The following is a 24412-nucleotide window of genomic DNA, read 5'->3' on the forward strand; positions in this document are numbered from 1 at the left end:
AAAAAAACAGTTGTTCACACGGACTTTAAGAAAATGGGACCTAAAGAAATCGTCTTTAAGCTGAAATGGGAATTTCTAGCTTTGCCTACGTTCGGCATGCCTGCGCTTGGATGATTGATGAGAAGATAACTGCCCAAATTTACAACACAGCTTGAGCAATGTTGGTATCATCAAGACATTCACATGAATGAAGTTCAAACTTGAGGGATATATGGACCTGACTAATAGAAAATGACTGTGAAAGTAGTTGTGCAAGGGTAAGTGCCAGAAGATGGGAGTGCCTGCCAGGGTGGCTGCAACTGCAACCACTCAAACAGTATGCAGGGTGGTGCAATTCCAAAGGCTGGGAGAAGATTACAAATTAAGGAGAAATTTTATTTATTGCTCGAGGAAGCAAGAGTTTATGGTGCATTGCACTGGGAATAGGCAGCTCATTTTAACGAGATGACAGATAATTGCCAGCAACTCAAGCAGTTTGTTTCTTCCCCGGTTCTTAAGGAATGCCATGCCAGCTAGTGGCTTGCTCCTCTTTAACGTTATATTCCAGCAACTCCTTCTTTCTTTCTTTTTTTTTCCAGAAATGAGTGACTCTAATATCAGTCTCATCAGTTGGTCGACGATGCATAATAATCTAACTCCTGCAGTGCACTCTCTGCTTCTTGGGAGGCTGATCCTATCTTACACTTCAAATTACCGCCTGGCATCCTTTCCTGTCTGCAAGGTCAGGTACAACAGGCACATTCTCATTTAGGATTTGTAACCCTCAAACTAGTGTCTGCTCCTGTCCACTTGTAAATGCATGCATGCTTACTGAAGCCCTAAGCCTCGTGTGGAGTGCAAGTCCCCCACCTCTGTGACCTAAACTGTCTCCTGGCACAGACTCTAATGGTGAAATGAGCTCTTGTGCAGGTTACTCAAAGTCAGGCAGGTGGCACTTTATTCTTGGGCCCTTGGGCAGAAGACAGGGTTATATCAAGGACAGCGTTAGCACAGCGCACAGTACCGGGAAGTCGTTAATTGCTTGTATGGACCAACGTCGCCGGGCAGAGCGAGGAGACATCTGTATGTGAAAACATTACACCCAAGAAAAGGGAAGAAAGACACCAAGAAAATTAAAGACAAAGGTAAATAAACTGAAATGAAAAGTGCCCTGAATCAGCAGAGTAAAAGACATCATTCCCAACGGTTCTGTTACACAATGCACAATTGCAAACCAAGATCCCCCCTTTCATCCACACACAATCGTACTGCACAACATTACCTACAGGCTTGGCAAAGTGTGGGCTGCTGTGTCTGGGCCTCTCACCAGCCCCTGTGGAAGGCTTCAGTGACCACAAGTATGAATGAAGTCTTCCACATTGAATTGTATTACTGCAACAAGCACTGAACTGCAGTCAATCAGTTGTATAGCAGAAGACAACACCATGGTGCTCCACATGTCAGGCTCCTGCTTTAACCAGTTCCCCCCCTTCTGGTTGATGAGGCAGGCAGCTAAGTGCTATGCCAGTCATATCATTTATAACGCAGCAGCTCAGTGCCATGGCACAGAAATCTGCAGCAAGCGAAACAAATACTCTCGCTTCTTCAGATATCCCGTTAAAGTCCAGCAACCTCCAGGACTTCAGTCACTAGAACCTGCTGCAACTGTTTACTTTCTTTTTAAACAATAAAAGCCAAATGCCAGGATATCGGGAAGGATCTAGAGACCCTGCTAGTTGACAGGGCAATGAGGAAATGGCTACTACAGGTCAAGAAACTCATTCAAGTTGGGTTAGCAATCAAATTCACTGATTGACTACACAGAATAACTTCCAAGGAGGCTTTCATTATCAATTTGTGTACATTTAAGTACTCAACACAGTATTTTAAGCTACTAAAAACAAACAGAATCTCTCAAAGCACATTATTGTGCACTTGACAAAAAAAGTGCTCTGTTACAGTTCTATAAGAATCAACACAAAAAAGGGGGAAGATCAGGATTATTTGTGCTTTGTGCAATGTATTTGAATTTTTCTTTTAGCTGAGAACAGGTAGTCAGCACCATCAGCCATGCCTTGAGCCTCTACTTGCCCTTGCATCTCACTGCCAGGAGAACCCTACAGTCAGGAAGCCTAGGGTCAAGGCTCCATATATGGACTGGTAGGCTGCTGGCTGTGCAGCTCTGGAAAAACAGAAACAAGCAGAAGACCACAGTCTTGCGCTGCATGTTCCTCCAACAGGCCTCACAAGAGGAGGAGAAAAGAATTAGTAGAAAGAGATTCAATATAACAGAGAATAAGCAAAACCAAGCTTTATCCCTTCACAAAGTCCCATTCTTCTGTTGGTAGCCCACTGCTGCGAACCTATGGGGCCCATGGCTACGCTCCCATGTGCTTTGAGTTTGGAAGCTCTGCAACTAGGTGGGCACAAGCACAAAGCGTGAGGAAGCCCAGAGAAGCAGCAATTTCCAGAACCTGCCAAATAAGGAGGGAATTTGAGGTGGAAGCCCAAGAAAGGACACCACACTCACTGCCTGTGCGTACGACTGTCCTTCAGGAAAGATGTCCCCAGGTTTTTACTGGCACTGCTCTGTCACTGGGGCGCAGAGGGAAAGCTGTGCTCCAGACAGCACCAGAGGCAGGCTCGTGGCCTGGCTTGAGAGATTCTGCCCAAAAGGGGCAAGAGCACTGTCAGAGGATGCTGGCTGCACTCAGCACAGCTAACATCTAACCCCGACTCAAATTTAACAGGCACCAGGCTGTCAGCTTATGAGAAATGGCACAGGAAAAGGCATTCATCATCCTGTGAACGTAGAGGGGACTTAATGTCTATAGCTGGAATGGTCCTGGGCAGTCAGTAGCTCTAATGTCAACGACGGGAGAGTTGGCTTTGTCTAGGAGCAATGCTCTTTTGTCTTCCCAGCCCTGCAATGACATCCGTGCAAACGCACTCCTTCCTTATCTGTGGGCATGCAGAAATCCAGCTGGCTGGTTCTTTGGAAGTTTCTCAAAGAGAACACTATGTCTTACCATAGCTCCCAGCAGAGAAACAAAAATCTTCTTGACTAAGGTTTCTAGTTCCCAGTAACTAAGTACAACAGTAATTCTTCTTTAAGATGAATCCAAGTTTGAAATCCTGATGGCACTGCCACAGTATAGATACAGGTTCTTCTTTCTGCTGACTACTATTCTTCGGTGGGGGTTTTTTTTGGAAGAGTGAAAAAGAGGGAGGAAGAAAGGAGGAGTGTGAATGCGTGAAGTAACGTGTGTGTATGCACATTTAAATGAGCACAGAAAGGCTCAGCACCAGATTTAGTTCCATTCTGGATTACTACGAAGATCTCTGGTGGTTTCAGCAGCTCACCTGCCTTTATGGGAACATGAGAATATTTCCTGCCTAGAAGCATGTAAATTCTACTTTTTTTGTTAATGGTAGCAATGCCAGTGGTTGTTATTAGGGAATTTAGGTTTAAACATGTGGTTCTCTGACAATTTCAGCTTTGAGGCTGAAGTTACGTAACATGATAGCTGACCACACAAAATTTCATTTTTTTACCTAACAGAAACATAAAATTCAAGCTTCAGAGCAAGGAGCTAACAAGACTCCATTTTTTTAAAGGTTTAAAATCATAACAATGAAATGACATAAAAATACTTAGCACTGATCTAACAAAGGCTGTGAGATCAACTCTTGAAGAGCCAGGAAACCTTTCTCCATCTCTTTGTTGAAGAGAAACAGAAAGTTTTTTGAAAAAACCTATTTCATCTGCAAGAACATTTGAGCTAACTCCCTGCTAGGGCCGTTACTCTTCTTCTAACATAACCTGTGAGAGATAGCTTGGCAGGGGAAGGAGAATACAGGAATTTTCTCTGGCTTTCAGCAGACATGGCTACACATATGCTTTGTTCTGCGTATTTCCCCCACCACCATCCTAACAAAAATCTTGTCACCGTCAATATGAGGGCTGGGGAGACAGGTCACATGAAATTGCACCAAGCTACTTCCACACGTTATTTTTAGCCTTGTCTGTCATTTTAGAGAGCTGTGTGTCAGAGACAAGCACACTGCAGAGGACAGAGGTAGCTCTTTAAATAAACGCTCCTGCAAAGGCTAGAACAGGCTGTAATTCTTGTATCAAGCAGCACCATTTTCTTTTCTCATCACAAAAATGTGCATGGAATAAGAACAGGACAGGGACTCCAAGAATATTCTGGGGTCTGTGCAGAGGCAAAGCTTTCAGTGGGGATAGAGGCTCTTCCCACAATATACTGACTGACTCGGACCAGCTAAAAGCAGGGACAGCACCAGAGGGGTCAGCTGTCAAGTCCAAGACTACAGAAAAATCAAGACCTCTTTCAGTACCATGGAAGGATGAGAGCTCAGGGTGCCCCCTGTGCTCCCCTGAGAGGGGTTCCCAGGCCCTACTGCAGCAGGAAAGCACTTGGCTTTCCTTGAGGTACCTGGACACTTGGTCGCTGCAGCAGACTTATACAGTCAATGCAGGCAGTGGGCAGATTACTTGAGAGCCCTGAATTCTCATGCTCTCAGGGGAAGAAGCTTACCCTATTTTTGTAAGCCATTCCACCCCTCTCCCCACTGAAGCATGGAGAGTTCATTTCTGAGCAAGCTGCATGGCCAATTTCTCCTATAGCATCTGGTCCAGGTGCACTGGGCCCTCAAGAGGTTCAGAAACATTTGGCCACCCTACGATTACTAGCTGGTCTTCCTCACCTCCTATCTCCCAAAAGGAAACAACCTCTCTCTCTCCCCAGGTCTAGCTCATATACAGCAATGATAACAAGAACTATACCTAAAACAGAGGTACATGGATTGGAAGCTCTTTGGAGCAGGAATCATGTAGTAATGACTTTTGTTTATAACATTCAGAAGGGGCACATATCCCTGAAAGATACCTGTAAAAGAAATAACCCAAGCACACCCCATAATCCAGGAGAGATTATCAGTAAGGTGCAGAGCCCCAAACCTTTGCAACTATGTACATCAGGGAGAGCAGAGGAAAGCAGAGTGGCCTATGTGTATTTATCTGAAGGCTGTAACTTAAGTGTGAGATTTTAACCCTACGTAACACAAGAGGAGACAGCGTATTGCACTGAAGAAAGCTCTGATGGTCAGTCTAGACAGATATCCCAATAAGCAGGTCAAATGCTAGAGAGGATTAGTAGAGAAGTTACTAAAAGGAGACAAATCAATGTGACGTTTTTACAGAGCTGCTTATAAAATGGTGCCTTCTTGAGAAAAATATGAAGCTTTTGTTACTACTGCACACTGTACAGCAGCAATGTTCACAGCCATACGAAAGGAGCGCACGTCATTAAAGCTAAAGTGTGAAGAAAGGATTTTTGATCTGGTACTTACCCTCTCTTTGTAGTAGAAGGAGCTAATGGACACCTGCTCCTTCTCACTACGTGTGGGACTGCCACTGTACAAACGTAAGTTGCCTGGAGTCTCTGAACGGATCTTCATCGGAGTAATGAGGCCACTATGGTACGCTGATAAAGCTGACAGGGACCTAGAAATAAAAGTATACGCTTTCAGGAGCTTACATCCAGATTCCGATTAACAGCTCCAATAACCCATGCTGCCAGCTGGTGTGTGGAAAGAGAAGGTCTCTGCTGAGGACCAGTGAAATAAGGGCCCAGAGCACAGCAAACACTAAAGCTCAGTACTTTCTGAAGGTCAATAGCACTAGTGGAGGATTGACATTCTCCTGCCTTCTCACCCATTGCCGCTGTCAGGTCATGGTGTGACATTGGCGCATCTCAAACGTGACACAGGGTACTCACCTGGGTGTAGGCTCCGTGGGGGACACTGCACGGTGCATGGTCATGGGTCTCGTGAAATACACCAAGTACCCTGCAGAGACAGGACACTGCATAAAGATCACGTGGAAAGGAGCATCTTACCCAGAGGTGGTTTACAGACGGAAATCTGGTGGTTTAAGGCATCAGAGTCAAGCAGCTGGTTACCTGTCCATCATCCTGAGGACTACTAAACTACAAGTAGACAACTGCATTTTCTCAAGCCAGGTCCACTCCTTTCAAACCCTTTTAATTAAAGGACATGTTTTGTGGAGATGACAGTCTTAAAAGCACTAACTCAAGCGGCTTACCGGCGTTAGAGAAAAGAAGGTGAAAGAGCAAAACCACATTCTTGTATTTTAACTCTTCACCAAAATTTGTCGAGTATTTTGATACTCCAGAGGAAAGTGGGGTGATGAACAGCTATGCAGAGAAACTGTTAGAGCTGGTAAGACTCTTCTCTTCAAAAGGATAATCCAAGCCCTCTGAAGCCAACTCTAAAACGCACTCTCGCAAGCTTTACCCCACTTGTCAGCATCTCAAATATCTTCAGCAACCCACTCTGCTATAAGAGTCTCAGGGCTTAGCAGGTTTCACTGAGCCAATTCAATGCACTGTTCTGCTTCACTTTTGCTGGGAATTTGGTGTAGCCTTTATGAATATAAAGCAGCTTTCAAAACACACTCAAATTTAAATGTGGTCAGGTCCAGAGGAATCATGCTTGAATCCGAAACAGCTCAGTGAAACTTAGCCATTCTTACACAGACTTTAACCTCTTCTTTAAGGATGCTCCTTACACTGTACACACTCTCCTGGAAACCTAGATATGGCTGTACCCCAACCCCCATTTAGGCGAACAGTCTCCCAGTGACCCCCTGGGAAAGTTATTTTGGACAAGGGCAAAGGTGCAGAATGAAAAAGGAGTGGATAATAACACAAATACTTCTTCAGCAAGGGGTAGGTTCAGCCCTAAGTCACAGAAATATTCTGAAGACTGAGAGCCAGAGTATGTCCAGCAGTTTGATGCTGGTAGGAGGGGACTAAACTCCCAAACATCTGCAAAAGAGAGGTCTGCCAATGCCTCTGGCATGCCACAAGCCAAAGGCCATCTGTTCAATTACTCCTGGATTTCCAGATGAAGATACCAAAATACCGTATGCAACACCTACTGCAAGCAGTTATTAATAAGGGTGATTATCTATAAGGTTATCACAGTACCACCACTCCAACACAATTTCTCAATTTCTTGCAGGGCAGCGACCAAAGTGCCGTCTTGTTCAGAGGCAAATATTCCCCAGGACATTAAAAGGACCATTCCCCTGGTAGGTGTTAAAACATATCAGTGATGGGGCTAACCTGCACCACAGAACCTGGCTCCAGAGGTCCGTGGAAATGGGATGTTAGAGTCCTGGTAGGAGCCATAGGCATTGGAGACCCGGGCGAACGTGGGCAAGGGGGGTGTTACGGAGTTTGACAAAGCGTAGGGATTGCTGGATGTGCTGTCCTCTTGGTTCTGAAACAGAAGTTACCCAAGGTCATATTCCTGCTGCCACAAAAAGGAAGCCCAGCTGGACCGCTGTACATTGTAATGCCAAGCAGGCTCAGGGCAGGTACCAAAGAAGATCAAGCACAGAGTACGGCTACTGGGCCTGGCTACAAAGGCATCATCAGTTGCACTCGCATGCACGTTGAGGAAAGCACTTCTTCGGCTGCTTGCCCTGAGATTTGCTCTCGTACCGCAGCAGTGCTGAAATTCAGAACTTAATTTATGGGGAAAAAACAGCCTCAAGACAAGACCGTATTGAAAATCAGTCCTTTAGACTCTGGATATGTCTTTCACAACAACAAAACAGGCAGTTGGGCTAAGCACGGTGCCCCAGTCATGCAAGCCAGATAGAGTATTCTTAAAGCAGGTATCACAAAACGATAGGGAGTCAAACCCAACTTGGGCATTTTGGGAGTGAGGGAGGCGATGTGAGCCAGGTGCGAAATACCAGGGAACCTCAGGCCTGTCCAGAGGAATTTTGGCAGAAGTCTGCATTTATTTGGTAGAGCACTACAGGAATTCTAAAGGACTAAAGGTATTTTTAAAGGCAAAAACATCTTGCTCAAGTCAGATTTCCATACAATGGTGAAAGTTCTCATTCTTAAAACAGTATTGTTGAAACCAAACAGCAATAAGATCAGCCTTTCCATAAAAAGCCCTCATTTGTGACAAATGAGCATAGCCTCTTGGAAAACTGAGGAGACTCCCCAGCCTTCTCCCGAGTGTTAAAAGCACCCATTCCAGTACACTCCACCCACACACAGACCTGATACCTGACACAGAGATGTCAAGTAGGTATCATAGATCTCTCAACTAAGGGCAGAGTGTGACTTTGACTTATCTGCAATACCATCGCTACAAAACCTTGGCACAAGGATTCAGTAAAAACAGATTTTCACAACTTTGTTTAACAGAAGAAAACCAACCTCCTAGAACAGGACTAGCAGAATCTTTGGCTAGAAATACGGAGGTAAAGACATTTGCCAGTGCCGTTCAGAAAAGAATGAAAGCATCAACTCCCTGAAGACTCCCATCTTCTTTCACAGTTAACAATCATGCTGAGTGATCTCCTCGAAGCTGGGGAGCTAACACACATCACTAGGGTGTTCCAACCCCCAGTAACTCCTGCTAGCATGAATATTAGCAAATATGCTAAGTTCCGCAAAGCAGCAAGCCTTCAGGGCCTGATTTTCAGAAACAAAATGCATCTGATTGTCTGCTCAGCTTTCTCCAACATTAACCACAAGTGCTTACAAAAATGTAATGCCTAGTTACAAGGGTCTGTTTACATGTCTAATGAGGCCAGATTCACACTGCAGGTCAGAAGCACAGGATGTGAAAGAAGACAGGATGTGAAAGAAACAGCGAATGGAAGTGCGAACTACGGCAGAAAGCCCATGCAATTCTCCATACCACAACAGACTCCAGCCACGAGACCAGCTGACGCAGACAGGGTTCCAGGCAGCTCTGATTCCGCTTCACTTTTTGCAGAGAAGTGTCTTTCAGTATCTGGAATACATACAAGATGCAGCTTGAATCATGGATACATTCATACTCTCCCACATCCTTTGTGTCTGCAGAAGAGTTCAGCTGCCAGGCTCCAGAGACTAAGAACAGTCATAGCCGTCCCATAACACCCACTGAAGGCACACTGGTCCAAAGATGTGCTGCCTGCTTTGAGGAAGTACTGCCTGAATTATGAGTCAGGGCACTGAGAATTTACCTAGGTTCAGCATACAGATCCAGGATTTGGACTTCCATTTCACTGCAGCCTATATGTGCCATACCAATCTGTAGCAAACAGAATTAGGCTCTTCCTGAAAGGAGTCTAAATTGATCCATCTACCTAAGGCCAAGCTCAGGCTTAAGCACTGAGAATAAATTTGCTTTCAAGGTAGCCAGCACAAGCCTAGCACACAGCACTGTCAGACTTACAAGGACAGAAGCATTAAAATCTGAAGTGCTCAGATGCATCAGCGTATTAAACTCAAATCCCTGGTCCTGGCATCCTCAGCTCTCATTATCCTTTTCTATTCAGTAAACACTCACGATTCCCATGGTCTGCAACAGAATGAGGAAAAAATGGCTTCTCTTCTCTCTGCAAGCCCAACAGAAAATATCCTGTCCTCAGCTTTGAGAGTATAATACAATGAAATAGTGAATGGAAGTGCAACAAAGTCAGCAGCATTCTACTTTGCTGCCCTATCTGCTTTACATTAAGAGAAAGCCTGCCACTTCACCCGTTCTCCCCAGTTTTATGGTAAAACAAGTCACCCATGCTCCCAGTGCTATTATAGGAGTGGCAAGGGATGATAGTTCTTGCTGCTGGAGAGGAGATTTCAGCAGCAATAAGACTTCCTATGCCAGATGATCAAACCTGTGGGGATTTTTTACATGAATCCTGTTAATTCTAAACCACCTTTTAAAAGCAGTCTGTGGAAAGGGAGAACAAAAATCAACATCCAAGCTCAGAAACATTACATTTCTGCAGCTGAGTGCTGCATCCAATCTGTAATGATTGGATGCAGCCACATGAGGAGGCAGCTGTTAGGAATCCTCAGGCAATATACATCAGCAAGAGGAAGATAGTAGCACTGAAGAATCACGTTTTAAAAAAGCAACATTTGAGAAAGGCAAACACTGGGCTGCAAGGCCAACAAAGACTCATCCTAGGAGCTCCACAATATGATAGTTCAAGCAGTGCTCTGTAGTATGCCTTTAGCAGCCCACCTGTGCATTTGGGAGGCCAAATATTTCACTGTGTCAGAAATCTAGACGTCAGGTGCCCACCGCTTGTGCACATTTATACAGACTGCATACACTCCCCACACACCTTCAGCAGCTTTGCCTTCATTGAAGCAGTGATCGAGGTCGGGTTGATGAATTGGAAGGATGGTGCAGCATTATTAGGATATTGCACAGGGAACATCACCAGCATCCTGACTCTGTGATTGCCGCAATGCACTGACACCGTGCAGCTACGATTCACCGCATCCATCTGTGCGAAGACAAATAATTGCTCTGTAGTTAGATCTCCAAGGACCTTTAAACTTAAAGCACCTTAAATTCATGCTGAGGGGCCGATTGCTCTACACACCCATAAGATGAAATCATGTTGTTCTCAAGGGCAGTGAACACAGCGACAGCAAAAACACCAGGCAGAGACAGAGTTGGCATTTGCCAACAGACTGCCAGCCCAGCAATCCAGTATCTGGAGGTCATACCCAGCCCAGCTGGCTGAAGGGGCCGTGGCAGGAACTGGACTCCATTTCCAACTCCATTTCCATAGCACCCTAGCCCACTTCGCTCGGCTGTGGAGAGCTCCAGGTCCAGCGGAGCAGTAATAGGCACCACATAAAATCACAAACTACTGGTTCAGAAGTTGCTCCAAGAGCATGCAATGAGCTGTGAAACTGGATGAGGTACAAGGGAAAGGGAGACAGGCAGCTGCCTCAAGCCTCCTGCCCCAGTACAGTGCTGTGCCTCCAGTCAAAAGCTTCCATGCACAGAAGAGGGTTTGCTGTGCAAGAAAGATACCAAAACTGAGGACAGGGATAGCTCAGCAAACTGAGTTCAGAAGAAGTTGAAACTAGATGAGCTGCACATACTGGAACAATTCACTTTCCATTCTGCAATCTAAGCAGAGAGCAAAATATAGCCCAGTCTTTTTCAGACAAGAGCCAGTGTACTTACCATGCTGAAATACTTCCCTCATCCCCAGTGTCTGGGATTAAACTCTTTCCTACTACCCCTGGCCAAGAGGATCTCTATAGTCCAAAATCAATCTTGTTCACAGGCAGCAGTCACTCTGCAGCAAAGAGATTCCTCTCAAAAAGCTCTGATGAGCCAGTCTGCCCACATCCCCCTCCAACCAAGCCAGCAAAAGGAAACTCCCTACCTCTACGTTGACATTTCGGATCTGCACGTTGATCAGTGAAAATTCCTGCTGCAGCGTTTGAGGCAGCCCTAGTTGGTCTGTTTTCTTTCCCACAAGGAGGTCATTCAGGAAATCTTCTTTTAAGGCTGACAGGAAAGATGGAGTGCAGGCTTGAGACAAGGTATAATAAACAGTCCTTCAGCATGCAACACCAGGAGGCAGCCAAGAGAACAGCTTTTCCTCTGCTCTCTAGACCCATGGAGGTATGAGTTTTACCCAGGAAAGACCTGCAAGCTAGACAGCTACAGCTGTTGTTCAGAGGATGGCTTCGAAGCCTTAACTCTTTGAAGAAACAAACCTGGCTGCACACTGGTTTCCCAGGAAGGTTACAGAAGCTGTCAGTAGCCTGTATGGCCCTAAATGGTCTGTCTCTACTCATCCGAGACACCTTTTTCTCTTCAAGCAGTACTGGCAGAGTCACAAACAGCTGAGCTGCAGCCTCTTGGTCTAGCAGGGAAGAACTGCTGCCAAAGCACTCTTCAGGAGCACCGCTGGTCTTTGGGATTCACACCTCACTGATCTTGGCTTTCAAAGCAATCTAATAAACAAGGTTTCAGGAGAGAGACGAGGATATTTCTGCCCTAGGAGAGCTTCAATTCATTCACAGCAGCAGCCTGTATGTAATGCTGCAAAGCAATCTAGTGAACAATTTTTCAAGATTCATCTGAATGCTGGGTCTAACCGTCCAGTTCTCCTATCGTGGGTTTTCAGGAGAACAACACCCCCTAAAAGACAGGGTACATTTAAACAGCTAGGCAAGTGCTGCAGGACACAAGGAATCATGGTTAAGAGAGCAAACTTTACCGAGTTTCACAAGAATTGGTCTCTGCTACCCAGCTTGCCTCAACTTTTGCTATATATACCCATTAGGGCAGGGACACCTCATCCTGAATGGGCTTTTGCTCTGGCATCCCTTCCTAAGAAGGCCAAAAGCAGTCTTTGATGATAGCTCCAAGGACACAGGGAAAGTCCCACTTATTCAGCTGTCATTCTTTCCCTTGATATTTTACAGACTATTTCCAGGGGAAAAAATAAAAGTACAAGAAATTGTCCTTTTGTAAGAGTTTACCTGAAAGTTACTGACTTTGCTGCTGGGACAAACATATCTGCCTTTACTGCTGCCCAGCTGGCTGCTGATCTGACTAGGTAGGATGCTTAGCCCCTCATTCCCACTTGTGATTTTATTATATTGCTTAGATATACTTCACAATAGGGAGCTGAAAAAAAAGGATTAAAAGAAGATAAGTGACTCTCAGAGAAGAAAACGATTATTTCTAGCTCAAGGCACAATACAACCCACTGAAATGCCATCTCTGAGGTTGCCAGTATGGGAAGTGCCCTCCCTTCCTCTTCCCCCATTCCCTTCCAATTAGTTTTTAATCCTCAAAAGCTTACATATTTGTCTACGTTCCTAAGGATCCTTCATACACAACAGCCTGTGTAGAGAGCTTTATACTGACAGCACAGCTGGTGGGCTTTCTGACTTATCTGCAGAGCCCTGCTCTCTACAAAGATCCCCCAAAGTGCTTTACTAATATAACATGGAGACTTTGCTGCTGAAATGAAACCACCTCCAGGTTGAACCATAGCGTAAGTGTACATCAGCAGCCCACAACAGCTTTTAGGCTAGAAAGGACTCAAATTCCTACCTAGGGACTTACTCTGACTGCAGGATCAATGCACAAGCATTTGCAGCAAAATCTACTCTGCTATAGAAAAGGAAATTTTCATTCCCTTTCGCTGCAACAGAAACCTTACCAGACAGAATCAAACCCAAACCCTCACGTGACATATGAACATGACCTCATCAGGCAGAGTGAGAGAGTTAACTCTGTCCCATGGAAAAAGAGACATCAGGCAGCTGGAATGAGAACACTTACGGTTCCCAGTAGAGTAAGAAAGGCTGTGCTTCCAGGCAGTGCTGTGCATGGTGAGCACAATTAACCAGGGCTCTTGCTACCGCGCTATAAAACCCTCGTGTACAGAGGCACTGACAACTTTTAGGAAGAGACTTGTACTGCTGCCACATAAGCTGCAGAGAACTCCACTGGGATTTGCTGGCAGGAAGCTTCCAGTTAAGAAGAGCTGCCATCCCAAAGGCACCTTGAAGCTGGCTACTTCTATTCAGAGGACAGCTATTAGACCACTTCCTCCCCCTCGATCCAGTTTTTTGTCAAGCCCCTCTCCAAGGGGACGGTCACATTGCTTTCCTGTAAACCTAGCCCATGGGCGTTTACTGTAGCACCCTACTACAACACAGAAGGGAATGCTGACTTTAAGCATGGACATGGAAAAATATTTGTTTTACAGCTAGAATGATTATCATCATCTTGTTACAGGAAAAACAAACTTTTTGGTAGGATCATCCTGGAAGCCCTTTGACTTCTCCCTTCTCCCAAACAGGATATCCATTAACCCCTGAAACAACACCGGTTTGTGCTTTCCTTAAAGTGTTATTTTCTCTGTCAAGATGCATCTTGTTCCCAACATTGAAAGAGCTGTTGGGTGAAGTTCCAAGAACCATTGCTTGCCTACCTTCCTCATCCCCATGTCCAGAGTTATGCTGGGGCTCTGAGTCCTGGGAGTGAAGAGTCTTGTCTGGCTCTGGCAGAAGAGAAATCCCATCAATGAGCTCATCGACTCCATCCAGGATATCATTAGCACACAGCTGAAAAGAACAAGCACAGACACACGCTGCACGACAGGAAACCAAACTGCAGGAAGAGTCATCATCAAACAACTTGCTTCTCTAGGGAGCTGGATTTGCAAGGTACATCTGTCCATGCAAAAGTCATGGCTTTAAGACCTTGGCAGAGTTTCTGTGACAAAAACAGGTTATTTTCCATTTTCCAGCATCCTGACCTCTGTCACCTCAGACAGCCTGCAAATTTACAAAGCCCCTCAATTGACAAGACCAGTTAGGGCAGCAGAGGTTCTACTGTAATATAAATTAAGATTTATATTACATTATATATGCATTTGCCTTTTCTAATTACTTGAATTAGTGTGCATCAAAACTTGTTTCATTTTTCAGGTCAGACATGATAATAGTATGCTTTTTACTTTTTGTATTTACACTCCAGTAAGATCTTTGGGGTCAGACTCTTTTCAGTGGTGCCCATTGACAGGACAAGAGGCAACAGGCAGAAACTGAAACACAGGAAGTTCCATTTGAATATGAGGAAAAATTTCTTCACTGTGAGGGTGACAAAGCACTGGTACAGGTTGCCCAGAGAGACTGTGTAGTCTCTGTCTCTAGAGATACACAAAACTTGCCTGAACACGATCCTGTGCAACCTGCTTTAGGTGATCCTGCTTGAGCAAGGGTGTTGGACTAGATGATCTCCAGACGTCCCTTCCAACCTCAACCATTTTGTGATTCTGTGCTCTAGAGGCCTGGACACATACTAACTTGGGTTTTAAGTTTAGCACAAGAAAACAGAGAGGATGAGGAGAACAAGTTTAGGAAGAAGAAAGAATAAGACTGACAGAGCAAAGTACAGCCTTGGTCACAGGCACTGTACCGTTATGTGTGTAGCTTGATCAAGACAAAGTACAAAAACTGGGATAGAGAGGCAGGGCACAGGAAGAGTTGAGGCTCTGACACAGACAAACAACTGGTTTAAAGATAGGAAAGTGATTCGTACAAATACATCAGATAGGAATAAAGAGTTATTTTTCACAGGGGAGCTAGGTTACAGACCTGCAGGACTCCTGCAGGATCTATGCTGGGATACATGCTTCTCAATATATTCATTAAAAACCTGGAATAGGAGGTGAATAGAGACATGACCAAGTTTGCTGATGCACCACGTTATTGAGGGTAATGACAAGAGTGGCTGTCTGCAAACAATCCAGAAGGCCCTACAACAGTGATTGTATTTAAAATGGAAGAAGAATTTCAATACAGATAAATATAAAGCAATATATACAGGGAAAAAATGGCAAATGCTGACTGAGAAGAGATACAGAGGTCAAACTAAACTGATGCTTTCATCAAATTATACCCAACAATCTAAAAAGCAAATTGAGTATTAGGAATTCTTCTGGAATAAACAAAGAACAAAATTCTGATTCTCATCCCAAAAGGGATGCAGTGGAATTGGGAAAAGGCCAAGAAAGGCAACACAGAGAATCTTGTAAAAAAATTTTCATACAAGGGATGAAGCTAAGATCTTTTGACTTTGAAAAGGAGGAAACTGAGGGATATGATGGAGGTCTACAGAATCAAGAGTAGCACAGACAGGATGGTGTAGGATTGGCTGCTTATTTCTTCTTCCAATACACGAACCAGGATGTATCAAATGAAACTAACAGGTAGAAAAAAACCCAAAACAATACAAAATCCACCAAATGGCAGGAGCTGTTTGTTCCACACAACATGCAGACAAGTTGAGAAACTTCTTGTCACAGGATGTTTAAGATAAATTTACATAGGTTGAAAGAAAGATGGGACAAACCTACGGAAGAGAAGTCCACCAAGCTCTATCAAATACAAAGATAGAAAGCTCAGAAAACCTCTAAGCTGCAAACTTCTGGAGGCTGGGAGGATATATGAAAGCGTCACTACACACTTGCCACGTGTTTATACTGTTCCAGGGTATCCACAGTTGAAGATGAGACAGATAGGCCAATACGGGCCACCTTGGCTATATGAATCTTCGGTCTGATCCAGCATAGCTAGCTGTTCTAGTAATTACATTAGCAATTTGTTATTGCTGCCAGACAGTGAAACAAGATTCACACTACCTACACAAGGGCCAAGAGCCAATGGAAACAAGGAGGGAAGTAGAGGGCACAATCCCTACATTTATCTGACATCTATAATGCCAAGAAGAGTCATAGAGTCCTTCAGCCATGGAGACAGCATCTTCTGAGGCCATGCAGACAGTAATTGCTCTCCATTTTTCTCAAAGGACTTGCATATTCACTGTTACACCACAAAGAGCACCTCCGCAGAAGCTTTTGAGACACAGATACAGAGAGGTCTCGACCACAGAGCTGGTTGGAGCTGAAGAGAAAGCTCGCTGCTCAGTGTCTGCAGCTTTAGGATACAAGAGTGACCAGGATTGCCAAGAAAGGGAGGTGAATCCAGCCCGTAAGATATCTGCCTACAGTTTAACAGAAGTGTCTGCATACCCTCTGCAGCTGAGAGTCAATCCGCCACATCCGCAGAGTCTGATCACGGGACCACGTAACCAGCTGGTAGTCTTTAGAACCTAAAAAGGACAGAAACAACTTATGGACCCCAGATGAAAATAGATTATCTCAACCCTACATTTGGTGTAAACAAACTGCAGCAAGCCATCAGGGAAGTCCAGTGAACAAGGCATCAAACTGGAAGGCAGAACTCAAGTCCTGTTCTACTTTGCACTGACTTCCATGCATCAGCTTTACCCCTCCCCGTCCCACAGTTACCTCACCTCTAAACGGGATATGGCTTGCAGATGAAAAGTACAATGGAAAAATAGTGAATGCGATGTCAGTTTTCAAATCTGGAATGAACAAGATCTACTACAACACTTATTTGAACAGAAGAAACATAGCTGAGAAAAGGATTTACATTTTAAACAACTGTAAAGTCAAAGTATGTTTTAGTTCAAATCTGTTTTAAGATGCAAACACCTTAACACATTTCTAAGCTAAGAACAGCTAGTTCCGCTCTTCCCCCTTTTCCTTCTGAAAGATTTGGATGCTGCCAAGAAAAGTTCTGGTGTAATGAAATGGATCAAGCCACATACTATCTATCAATACACAAAAGTACACAGACTTGTTTGTCTAGGCAATACGATACAGCTAAAGCTTCCCTTGTCAACAGCTGCTGCATTTCAAGAATTCACAACTGCACAGCTGCTTCCTACACCTCTCAGCTGAGACATAGTGGCTGTATAATTCAGCACAGCACAGCACAGCACAGCAGAGACTGCAGAAGGAGATTTGAGCTATCTTGGTAGTCTCCACATCCAAGCAGACTCAGAATGCTCACATGACTGATTTGCACTGCTTGAGAAGAACATGACTACCGGCCTTGGATATTTATATATAAACCTACCTGAGACAACACAATTAGGGCTTAAGCTTTTTGGAACATTCACACACAAGCTGTCTTACCCTGTGCCTCTGGATACTAACACAGGTCTGTACTGTTCTTTTGTGCACATGTACATTTTCTTTGCAAAAGAAAAGGCAAGGCACAGAAAAAAAAGTCACTTAACCTAATCACCTCAGCAGCTGATGGCAGAGTTGGACCAGAACTCAGCTGCCCTAAATCCCAGTCCAGTGCTCTGTCACCTTCACCACTGATAACTGGTTAGTGCGCAGGCTCCAAAGGTAGAGATCACATTGCTGAGCATCCCTGAGAGCTAACACAGGAATCCTCAGTCACAGGCAGCTCCATGGTGCAGAGATGAAATCAACTCACAGCTCAACTTTGAGCCAGAGTCCTGCTATCTTGGTGGTGCTGTGTGGGGCACACAGTAACATGCTGCAGATCTGGATTCTGCAAAGCAGTACTGCAAGTGACACCAAAGCCAGACGCACCCATTTTGTTGATGGCAGCTAAGGTTCTGGCAATAAAGCTGTGCTCTGTGTGGTTATCCAGACTCTAATACAGAATTTTGTATCTTTAACTGCTTACACTGGAAAAATTCAGGACTGAACTCTGACAACAGCTTCTGTATCTCACACTCTCCCTTCTCCACCTTTGCCAGCATGCAGATAAGGCAGGTTTGCTAGTGCTTTGGTGGAGGATATGCCTGAGGCTGCTGACCCAAGCACTTATGTGAGGGGTTAACCGGTTAGGCAGGCAGCTCTGAACAGGGGGAGGCTCCCTGTCTAATAGTTTGTACAATTTATTCTGAAAGATCTATTTAAAAGTAGACTCAGAGGAAAGTGGAGATAATTAGAGTTACTGTTGACCCACTCAGCGTTCAGTGGTTCTGCCTTTACCAAAGGAAAAAAAGAAAATTCCTGGCATGGAAACAACAGGGCAATGTTTCTGTGGCCACTGTTACCAAACAAGTACAGAACAGCTGTAATTTTGTGGGGCAAGGAAAGCAGATAGGAGCTACTTCAAGGAAAGGGAAGAGTAAAAGGATGATAGCACAAGCACTGCAGTCAGGCGCCAAGCCTACACACCCATGGCAACCTGACAGCAGCAGCACAGGTGAGAGCACATCCAGCCTTGAACTCACCTTCCTTCTGCTTCCTCCACTGGAACTCCAGTACCACATCATCGTGCCCCACAAACGTGTGGACAGGTGTGTTCAAGTCAAAGACGTTCCAGAGAAGGAGACTGTTCTCCCGACGGAGCTGGGGGACCATCACTGTCACTAGCCCGTTGCTGAAAGGCTTAACAGAGACAGACCCTTTTGTTCAGCCCTGGGGAGTTACGGTCCCATGCTGCTATCAGCATCTTCTGTAATTCTTTCCCTTTCACACTGACAAGAATGTCTGGGCTCTAGTGGAGCTCAGCATTAAACAGAATCAGACTGAAAATAAGGAGAGCGGGTTGGCGAGTTATCCAAAGCAACTGCCACATGCACATGGGTTGTTCCCCCACTAGAGGGCTGTATCAAAGACTGGGATCTCATACCACTAGCAGTTATTTCCATTGAGTGCCCCATCACGGGCTTTGCTTTTCTAGGCCTTTTAAGCACCAAGAGGGATTTTAAAATCAAATTAATAATGTCCCTTTGTGCATTTACTCTCACAGCACAAGCAAGGCTAGTGGGTGATTATCACTCACCGTGTATCTCGCCTTCCAGACTGGAACCTGGCAGGGAAGGATATTGAGGTATTTCCGAGGCTGACGGTAATCCCAGAACTTCAACAAAGCAAAAAGACAAGCCAAGGCAGGTGTCAGCTGGCTATACTTTCAGACTGCAGTTTCCACGTGGCTCACAGATACAGGAGAGTGACAAACATGCCAGGGTGCTCACATCATGTTTAGTAACCTCATTCATTAACAGCAGAAATGGCCCCAAAGGATGAATATCAAGCTATCAGCATTTGGCAGCATCTCTTACACAATAAGCGACTTGGGGTCATGGTCACAGTGATCTTAGCTTGAGTAATTACAGCAAGGAAACAGGCATTCTGCTTAGGCTTTCAAAGCTACAAGGTACCCTGCAGGCTTCTAGCCAACGTGCCAGTCCAGACTGGAGGTAGGCCCACCCTGCTGTTACTGCTAATTTTGTAATGAAGAACCTAAACTTCTGCTTTGCTAGAATACATGTGAATTGCATTCACCTCTGAGCTTAGCTAAAAGTGAATGAACTCAGTCTAGCTGACAGATACCAAACATGCTATTTCCCTCAAAGTAAAAGGCCCTGCATAGTAACACCTGCAGGCAGTCTCTGATTGGTAACTCAACTTGACACAAATTTGGAAACCTCAGGGACCAAAGTATTTCTCCTGCCAAGTTGCTGGAATCAGCTTGAGGCTGACATCACTGGATTTTGGGGAGAAGACTTTGATATGCATGGCTAGCTCTCTTCTGGCAAGCAACGGGAAGAGGTAGTAGTTTTCAGCTTCAGTACTGTCCAAATCATCACAGCTATATTAACTGTAGCAAGCATACATCCACCCATCCTCCACCAACTTCTCTGCTTGCTTTGCAAGCATACCTCTGGGTCAATACACACACAGACTGACAGAAACAAAAAACAAAAAATTGATCCAGTTCTTGCCAATGGCAAGCACTCCCAAACATTTCAGTAGCAGTAGAAGGGGATCTGCATCACCATCCTAACATCTTCCAAACAGGAGGCCCAGAAGCAACACTTACCCTAACAGAGTTGTCTTGGCTGGAGGTGGCCAGCGTATACTCATTGTCAGGATGCCAGTCCAGACCATGGATTTTAGAGAGATGAGCTGCCAAATACTCCACTGCAGTGCTGGGTTTCTGCAAGGAAAGATGTTTCCCTTCTCACTACCGGATTCCTGAAATTTGGTCTAGCTCTCTGGTATAAAAAAAAATGCACTTTAACAAGAGCGAGAGGTAGAATATCCACCTGCTGGGGCAAGGCTAATAGCTCAGCGAGAGTGGTTGTAGGGAACGTCCTGTGAAAGGTAGTGGCAAATTCCACAGTCAAAGTACAGCCCTGCACCATATTTCATACTCAGTAAAACAGTTAAGTATTGTGAGATGAAAGCCAAAATGCTAATGGGCACAATTTCTGGGGAAGGAGGCTATATGCTCTCTTCAGTTTCCTGGGCTCCCAAGCATCTCTACTTTAAATTGACCCATATGAGAGACAGGAGATGAAGATGTGCATTTTTTTGCTTGGGTATTTAGCTGTAACCAGAAAAATGCCTGTATTTGTTAAGTGGGAATATGTACAGTTCGCTTAAGAGACTCTCAACTCACCCTCTTGTCCCATATTCGGACATCCCCATCGTGGCTGGTTGCTAAACAGTTGGCATTTTTCTTATTCCATTTGACCTGGGAAGCTCCAGCTGCAACACAAATAGAGCAGGTCAAACCAAGCAATCAAAAACTAGCACTGCAGACCCTGAACCTGTCGGCAGAGCTCTCCTGAGCACAGAAAAGGTAGTCCAGAGAAAAGATACTCCAAGAGTCAACATGAAAGATGGCTTTGCTTCATGGGCTGGGAGTGGATGAGCAGCATGCTGATGTCTTGTGCTGTTGTCTTTTAAAAATTGCTATCTCTTGGTTCTGCAGCTTAGTGATTGCACCCTGGAGATCTCAAAGCCAGGGTGTTCCAGTTACATACATGCTTAGAGATGTTCATTGCAATTTCTAGCTTGTACCCGATTAAAATACCATTTTCCATTAACTCGGATGGATCAGTTTCCTCCATGCAAAAATTCAAACGCCCTGCTCCAAAACCCTTTTGTTTTCATTCAAGTTGCTCCTCAGTGCTCTAGGATTCATTTGTACTCAGTAACTCCCTCCATACTAGCTGAGGTTATATAAGGGAACCAACGTCTTTGGTCTATTACTAAAATACAGGCGTGGAGAAGGCTGGAGTACAGGTGGATCACATGCCTAGCCAGCTGAAGAGTGCATAATGAGTGGCTCTCAGTGGATCAGAAAGCTTCTCCAAGAAACTCACTGCCAAAAAAACATTACAGAAGTCAACAATATCATTGGAATCACAAAGAAACTGGATGATGGTAATAAATTTCATGAGAGACTCTGCAATAGCCTAAAATCAGTAGTTGGTTGTTTACAATGAGAAACAAAATAAAGCTTAGGCTAATGTGGACTGTTCAGATACCGCAAGAGAAATACATAATGGTCTCTTATCCTTATTTTCTTATTCTGTCAGTACTTTGAAAAGATGTTAAGCTATCAGAAAGGTTCGCCAAAGGTGAGGTCTTTGAGAAAGCTGAATGTGAATCCCACACAGCCTGCTGCCATGCCCAGCCTTCACTACCTGTCTCCTGCTACATGGTGAGCTGTTTCACCCTGCTGATTTCGCAAAGAACCATGTCAGGGGTAAAAAAAGAAAAACAGCAAACAGGCTGTCAAGTTGATCCAGCTCACAGAGGGGTACACAAGTGTCTGGACCAGCACTAAAGAGAATCAGGCATGGGAGGAGCGCATCTTTCTGTTGGGCTGGCTCAGCTGACTCATGAAACTTTACCCCCAGGCACAAGAACAGAACGCTACTCTGGTTCAGTAAGTTTTTTGCATCACTGTGGTCCAGTGGCTTAATACTTGAGAGGGAGAGGGAGCCACTGCAAATGTGTAGCCTAAGGAGATCCAAGCAGCAGAACATATTCCTCTAACAGCAGGAACGGTAACTCAGAAAAAGGGCATGTTTTGCTCTGGTCTTCTGTACTTTGCCCATTTCCAACACACGGCCAGTCAGGACTGTGCACACACAGCACCTGCCATCTAGGTGGTATTAAAGACATCTGAACAGTCACACTGTTGACAGCCGTGACAAATACCCTTCCAGAGCAAACACAGCCCAAAGAAAGCAACTTTGAGTCATTGCTGCAGCTTCCAGCATATTAAAGTTGCTCCAGGGAAGCATGATACAGCCTAAAATGTACCCAATTCCTCAGTAAGTAAGTGGCAGGCTGGGAGCTGATTCAAACATAAAAGGCCATGGAGAAATTGCAAACAAGCAACACAGAGAGAACAAGCAGTGCAGCAGGGTGGTTAAGTATGGCAGAAACTGCTTATGTCTAGATGGCACAAGTGCCATGTGACTGCCCACCAATTTCAGTCAGCCAGCCCAGGCACTGCCACTGCCCGCCTTGCCCAGGCACCTCCAAGGGCTGGAGACACAGCCAAGGCAGCGCCACTGCAAGGCACTGAGCCATCGGAGACTGGGCATAGGAGCGAGAGGCAACTTGAATAAGGTCTTACAGTAGAGTCAGTAAGAGCTGAGAAAAGAACCTGGGGCAACGGCTTACTCGCCCAGTTTGCAGAAGGCCCTGGCCCCTTCATTTTACCACTCTTCTCACTCACATTTTAAATCACCACCATGAATTCATTTTGCCTTCTCTTTCCACACCATAAGCCCTATAACTGCAGCAGGCAGACAAGCAGCTCTCCTTCAGTAAACAAAGGGACGCTGCCCTTTCCACTACCATGTTCATGGAGAAGTACTGGTCAAGCAGTCACTGGACCAAGGCCCCCCTTGCTCACTTGCCACTGCTTAAACTTGCCTCTTTCTTTAACATGTCCTCATCCCTCTAATGCACCTTCACTCACCCCTAGAAATAAGCACCACACACACCAAAACAAACAAACAAACAAACAAAAACACCACTCAATCACTCATCTTCATCTTTATTCACGTCTCATCTGCATTCTGCTTCTCAAAAACTTGTGAACTGCAGCCTCCCAGGCTGCTACTACATGGGACAATCGGACCTGGTGGGCCTTCTGCACTCTTGCTATGTTCAGCTTAGGAGCATGAAGGAGGAACACCAGGAGCACTTGATGCTAAATGTAGGTATTAAACAGGCCTATATCATGCATATACCATACTTACCAACTGCAGAGAGTGAGACTGTAGGCTTCCTGGTGTCTCTGAAACACAACATTGCTCATGTGAGTACACCGTGCACAGTCTTGCAGGTCCAGCCTCTTCAGTGAGCTCCTTGCTCCTCCAATACTGACTGTTGCTGACTCTTGGAAGTTAATATGCCTTCTGCTTATTTAAAGTGCAAATCTAAAGCTAAATTACATCAAGGTAAGTGGAATGCAACACAAAAGGGACCAGCTGGAGGATAACACCCATTCTGTCTTGCCACAACATACAGCAGCAAGTGTATAACACTGGATGGAGTAGGAGGGACACGAGGGAGGAAGGCACACCCACAGTGTGGCATGTTGCTATCGGGCAGGCAAAGGAAAGACGGGGTTCACTGAGCGTTGCTGCAGGAAACAACAAAACAGCCTTTCCCAGAAGGATTAAACAGAACAAACAGACCCGTGGAAAAAAATGACAGAAAAGTCACTGGCCTTTCTCAGGCCTTTGAGGATCCCAATTCAAAGCATATGGAACAGTGACTTCAGAGCAAAGACCTCATGTCCAGGATACAATAATAAAATTAGCAGGAAATAAATTCAGCTGGGCAGACTCTACAGACTTGGACTGTCAGGACTTGGATCAAAACAATAACTCAATTCTTGACATTGGTCCTCAGAAAGTCACCTGCCATTTAATGAAAAATGTCAGTAAAAATAAGGAATTTGGTCTTCAGTTTTTAAAGTCTGCTGAAAAGCAGAATACTTACTAGAAAGGACTGCACCTTTCCTTCTTAAAATTTTCTGCTTAATCAAGTTATTTTGTATGAAAGGGATTTTCCAGCCACCATTACCGCAGCATTATCTCCCTAGGGTGCCGTTAGGGCTGCCACTTCACCAGGAGGTTCCCAGCCCTAGGACCTCACTGCCCAAGGAAGCTCAGAGATCCCGCTAGGGCAAGTGGGATCTAAGAGCTAGTTAAACTGTATGAGCAAGCATCTCTGAACAAGTGATACATGCAGACACAAAATGACAGGAGGGCAGAACACAGTTAAAGCATGGGCTTCTGATACAACCTTCAGTCAAGTCTCTGTTTGCTTGGCATTAAAGATAGCACCATGGGAAAATACAACCAGCAGTTACTGTCTATGTCTTTTAATTACACATTAATAATA

The 24412-nt window shown here is 44.9% G+C and overlaps 1 protein-coding gene across 11 annotated transcripts in view; it reads right to left on the reverse strand.

The window, feature by feature from the left end:
• WDR59 (WD repeat domain 59) overlaps positions 1 to 24412 on the reverse strand; it is a 50018-nt gene that overhangs the window by 14185 nt on the left and 11421 nt on the right. For 10 of the 11 annotated variants that reach the window (XR_009959799.1, XR_009959800.1, XM_062586474.1 and 7 more), the window contains 13 exons: positions 23260 to 23297; positions 20652 to 20740; positions 20070 to 20186; positions 19029 to 19106; positions 18475 to 18631; positions 16421 to 16500; positions 13817 to 13949; positions 11243 to 11367; positions 10178 to 10342; positions 8758 to 8853; positions 7155 to 7311; positions 5784 to 5853; positions 5356 to 5509 (listed from right to left, as the gene is read on the reverse strand). Coding sequence is in view for 9 of the 11 variants with exons in the window: in XM_062586474.1 (XP_062442458.1) it covers positions 5356 to 5509; positions 5784 to 5853; positions 7155 to 7311; positions 8758 to 8853; positions 10178 to 10342; positions 11243 to 11367; positions 13817 to 13949; positions 16421 to 16500; positions 18475 to 18631; positions 19029 to 19106; positions 20070 to 20186; positions 20652 to 20740; positions 23260 to 23297 (1459 nt within the window). In the remaining 2 variants the exon portion in view is untranslated. Of the gene's footprint in view, positions 1 to 1003; positions 1061 to 5355; positions 5510 to 5783; positions 5854 to 7154; positions 7312 to 8757; positions 8854 to 10177; positions 10343 to 11242; positions 11368 to 13816; positions 13950 to 16420; positions 16501 to 18474; positions 18632 to 19028; positions 19107 to 20069; positions 20187 to 20651; positions 20741 to 23259; positions 23298 to 24412 lie in introns of all 11 variants that reach the window. The other variant, XM_062586481.1, reaches the window with a different exon arrangement.

This window comes from Rhea pennata, chromosome 13 (genome assembly GCF_028389875.1).
Source record: "Rhea pennata isolate bPtePen1 chromosome 13, bPtePen1.pri, whole genome shotgun sequence".
Classification (NCBI taxonomy): domain Eukaryota; kingdom Metazoa; phylum Chordata; class Aves; order Rheiformes; family Rheidae; genus Rhea; species Rhea pennata.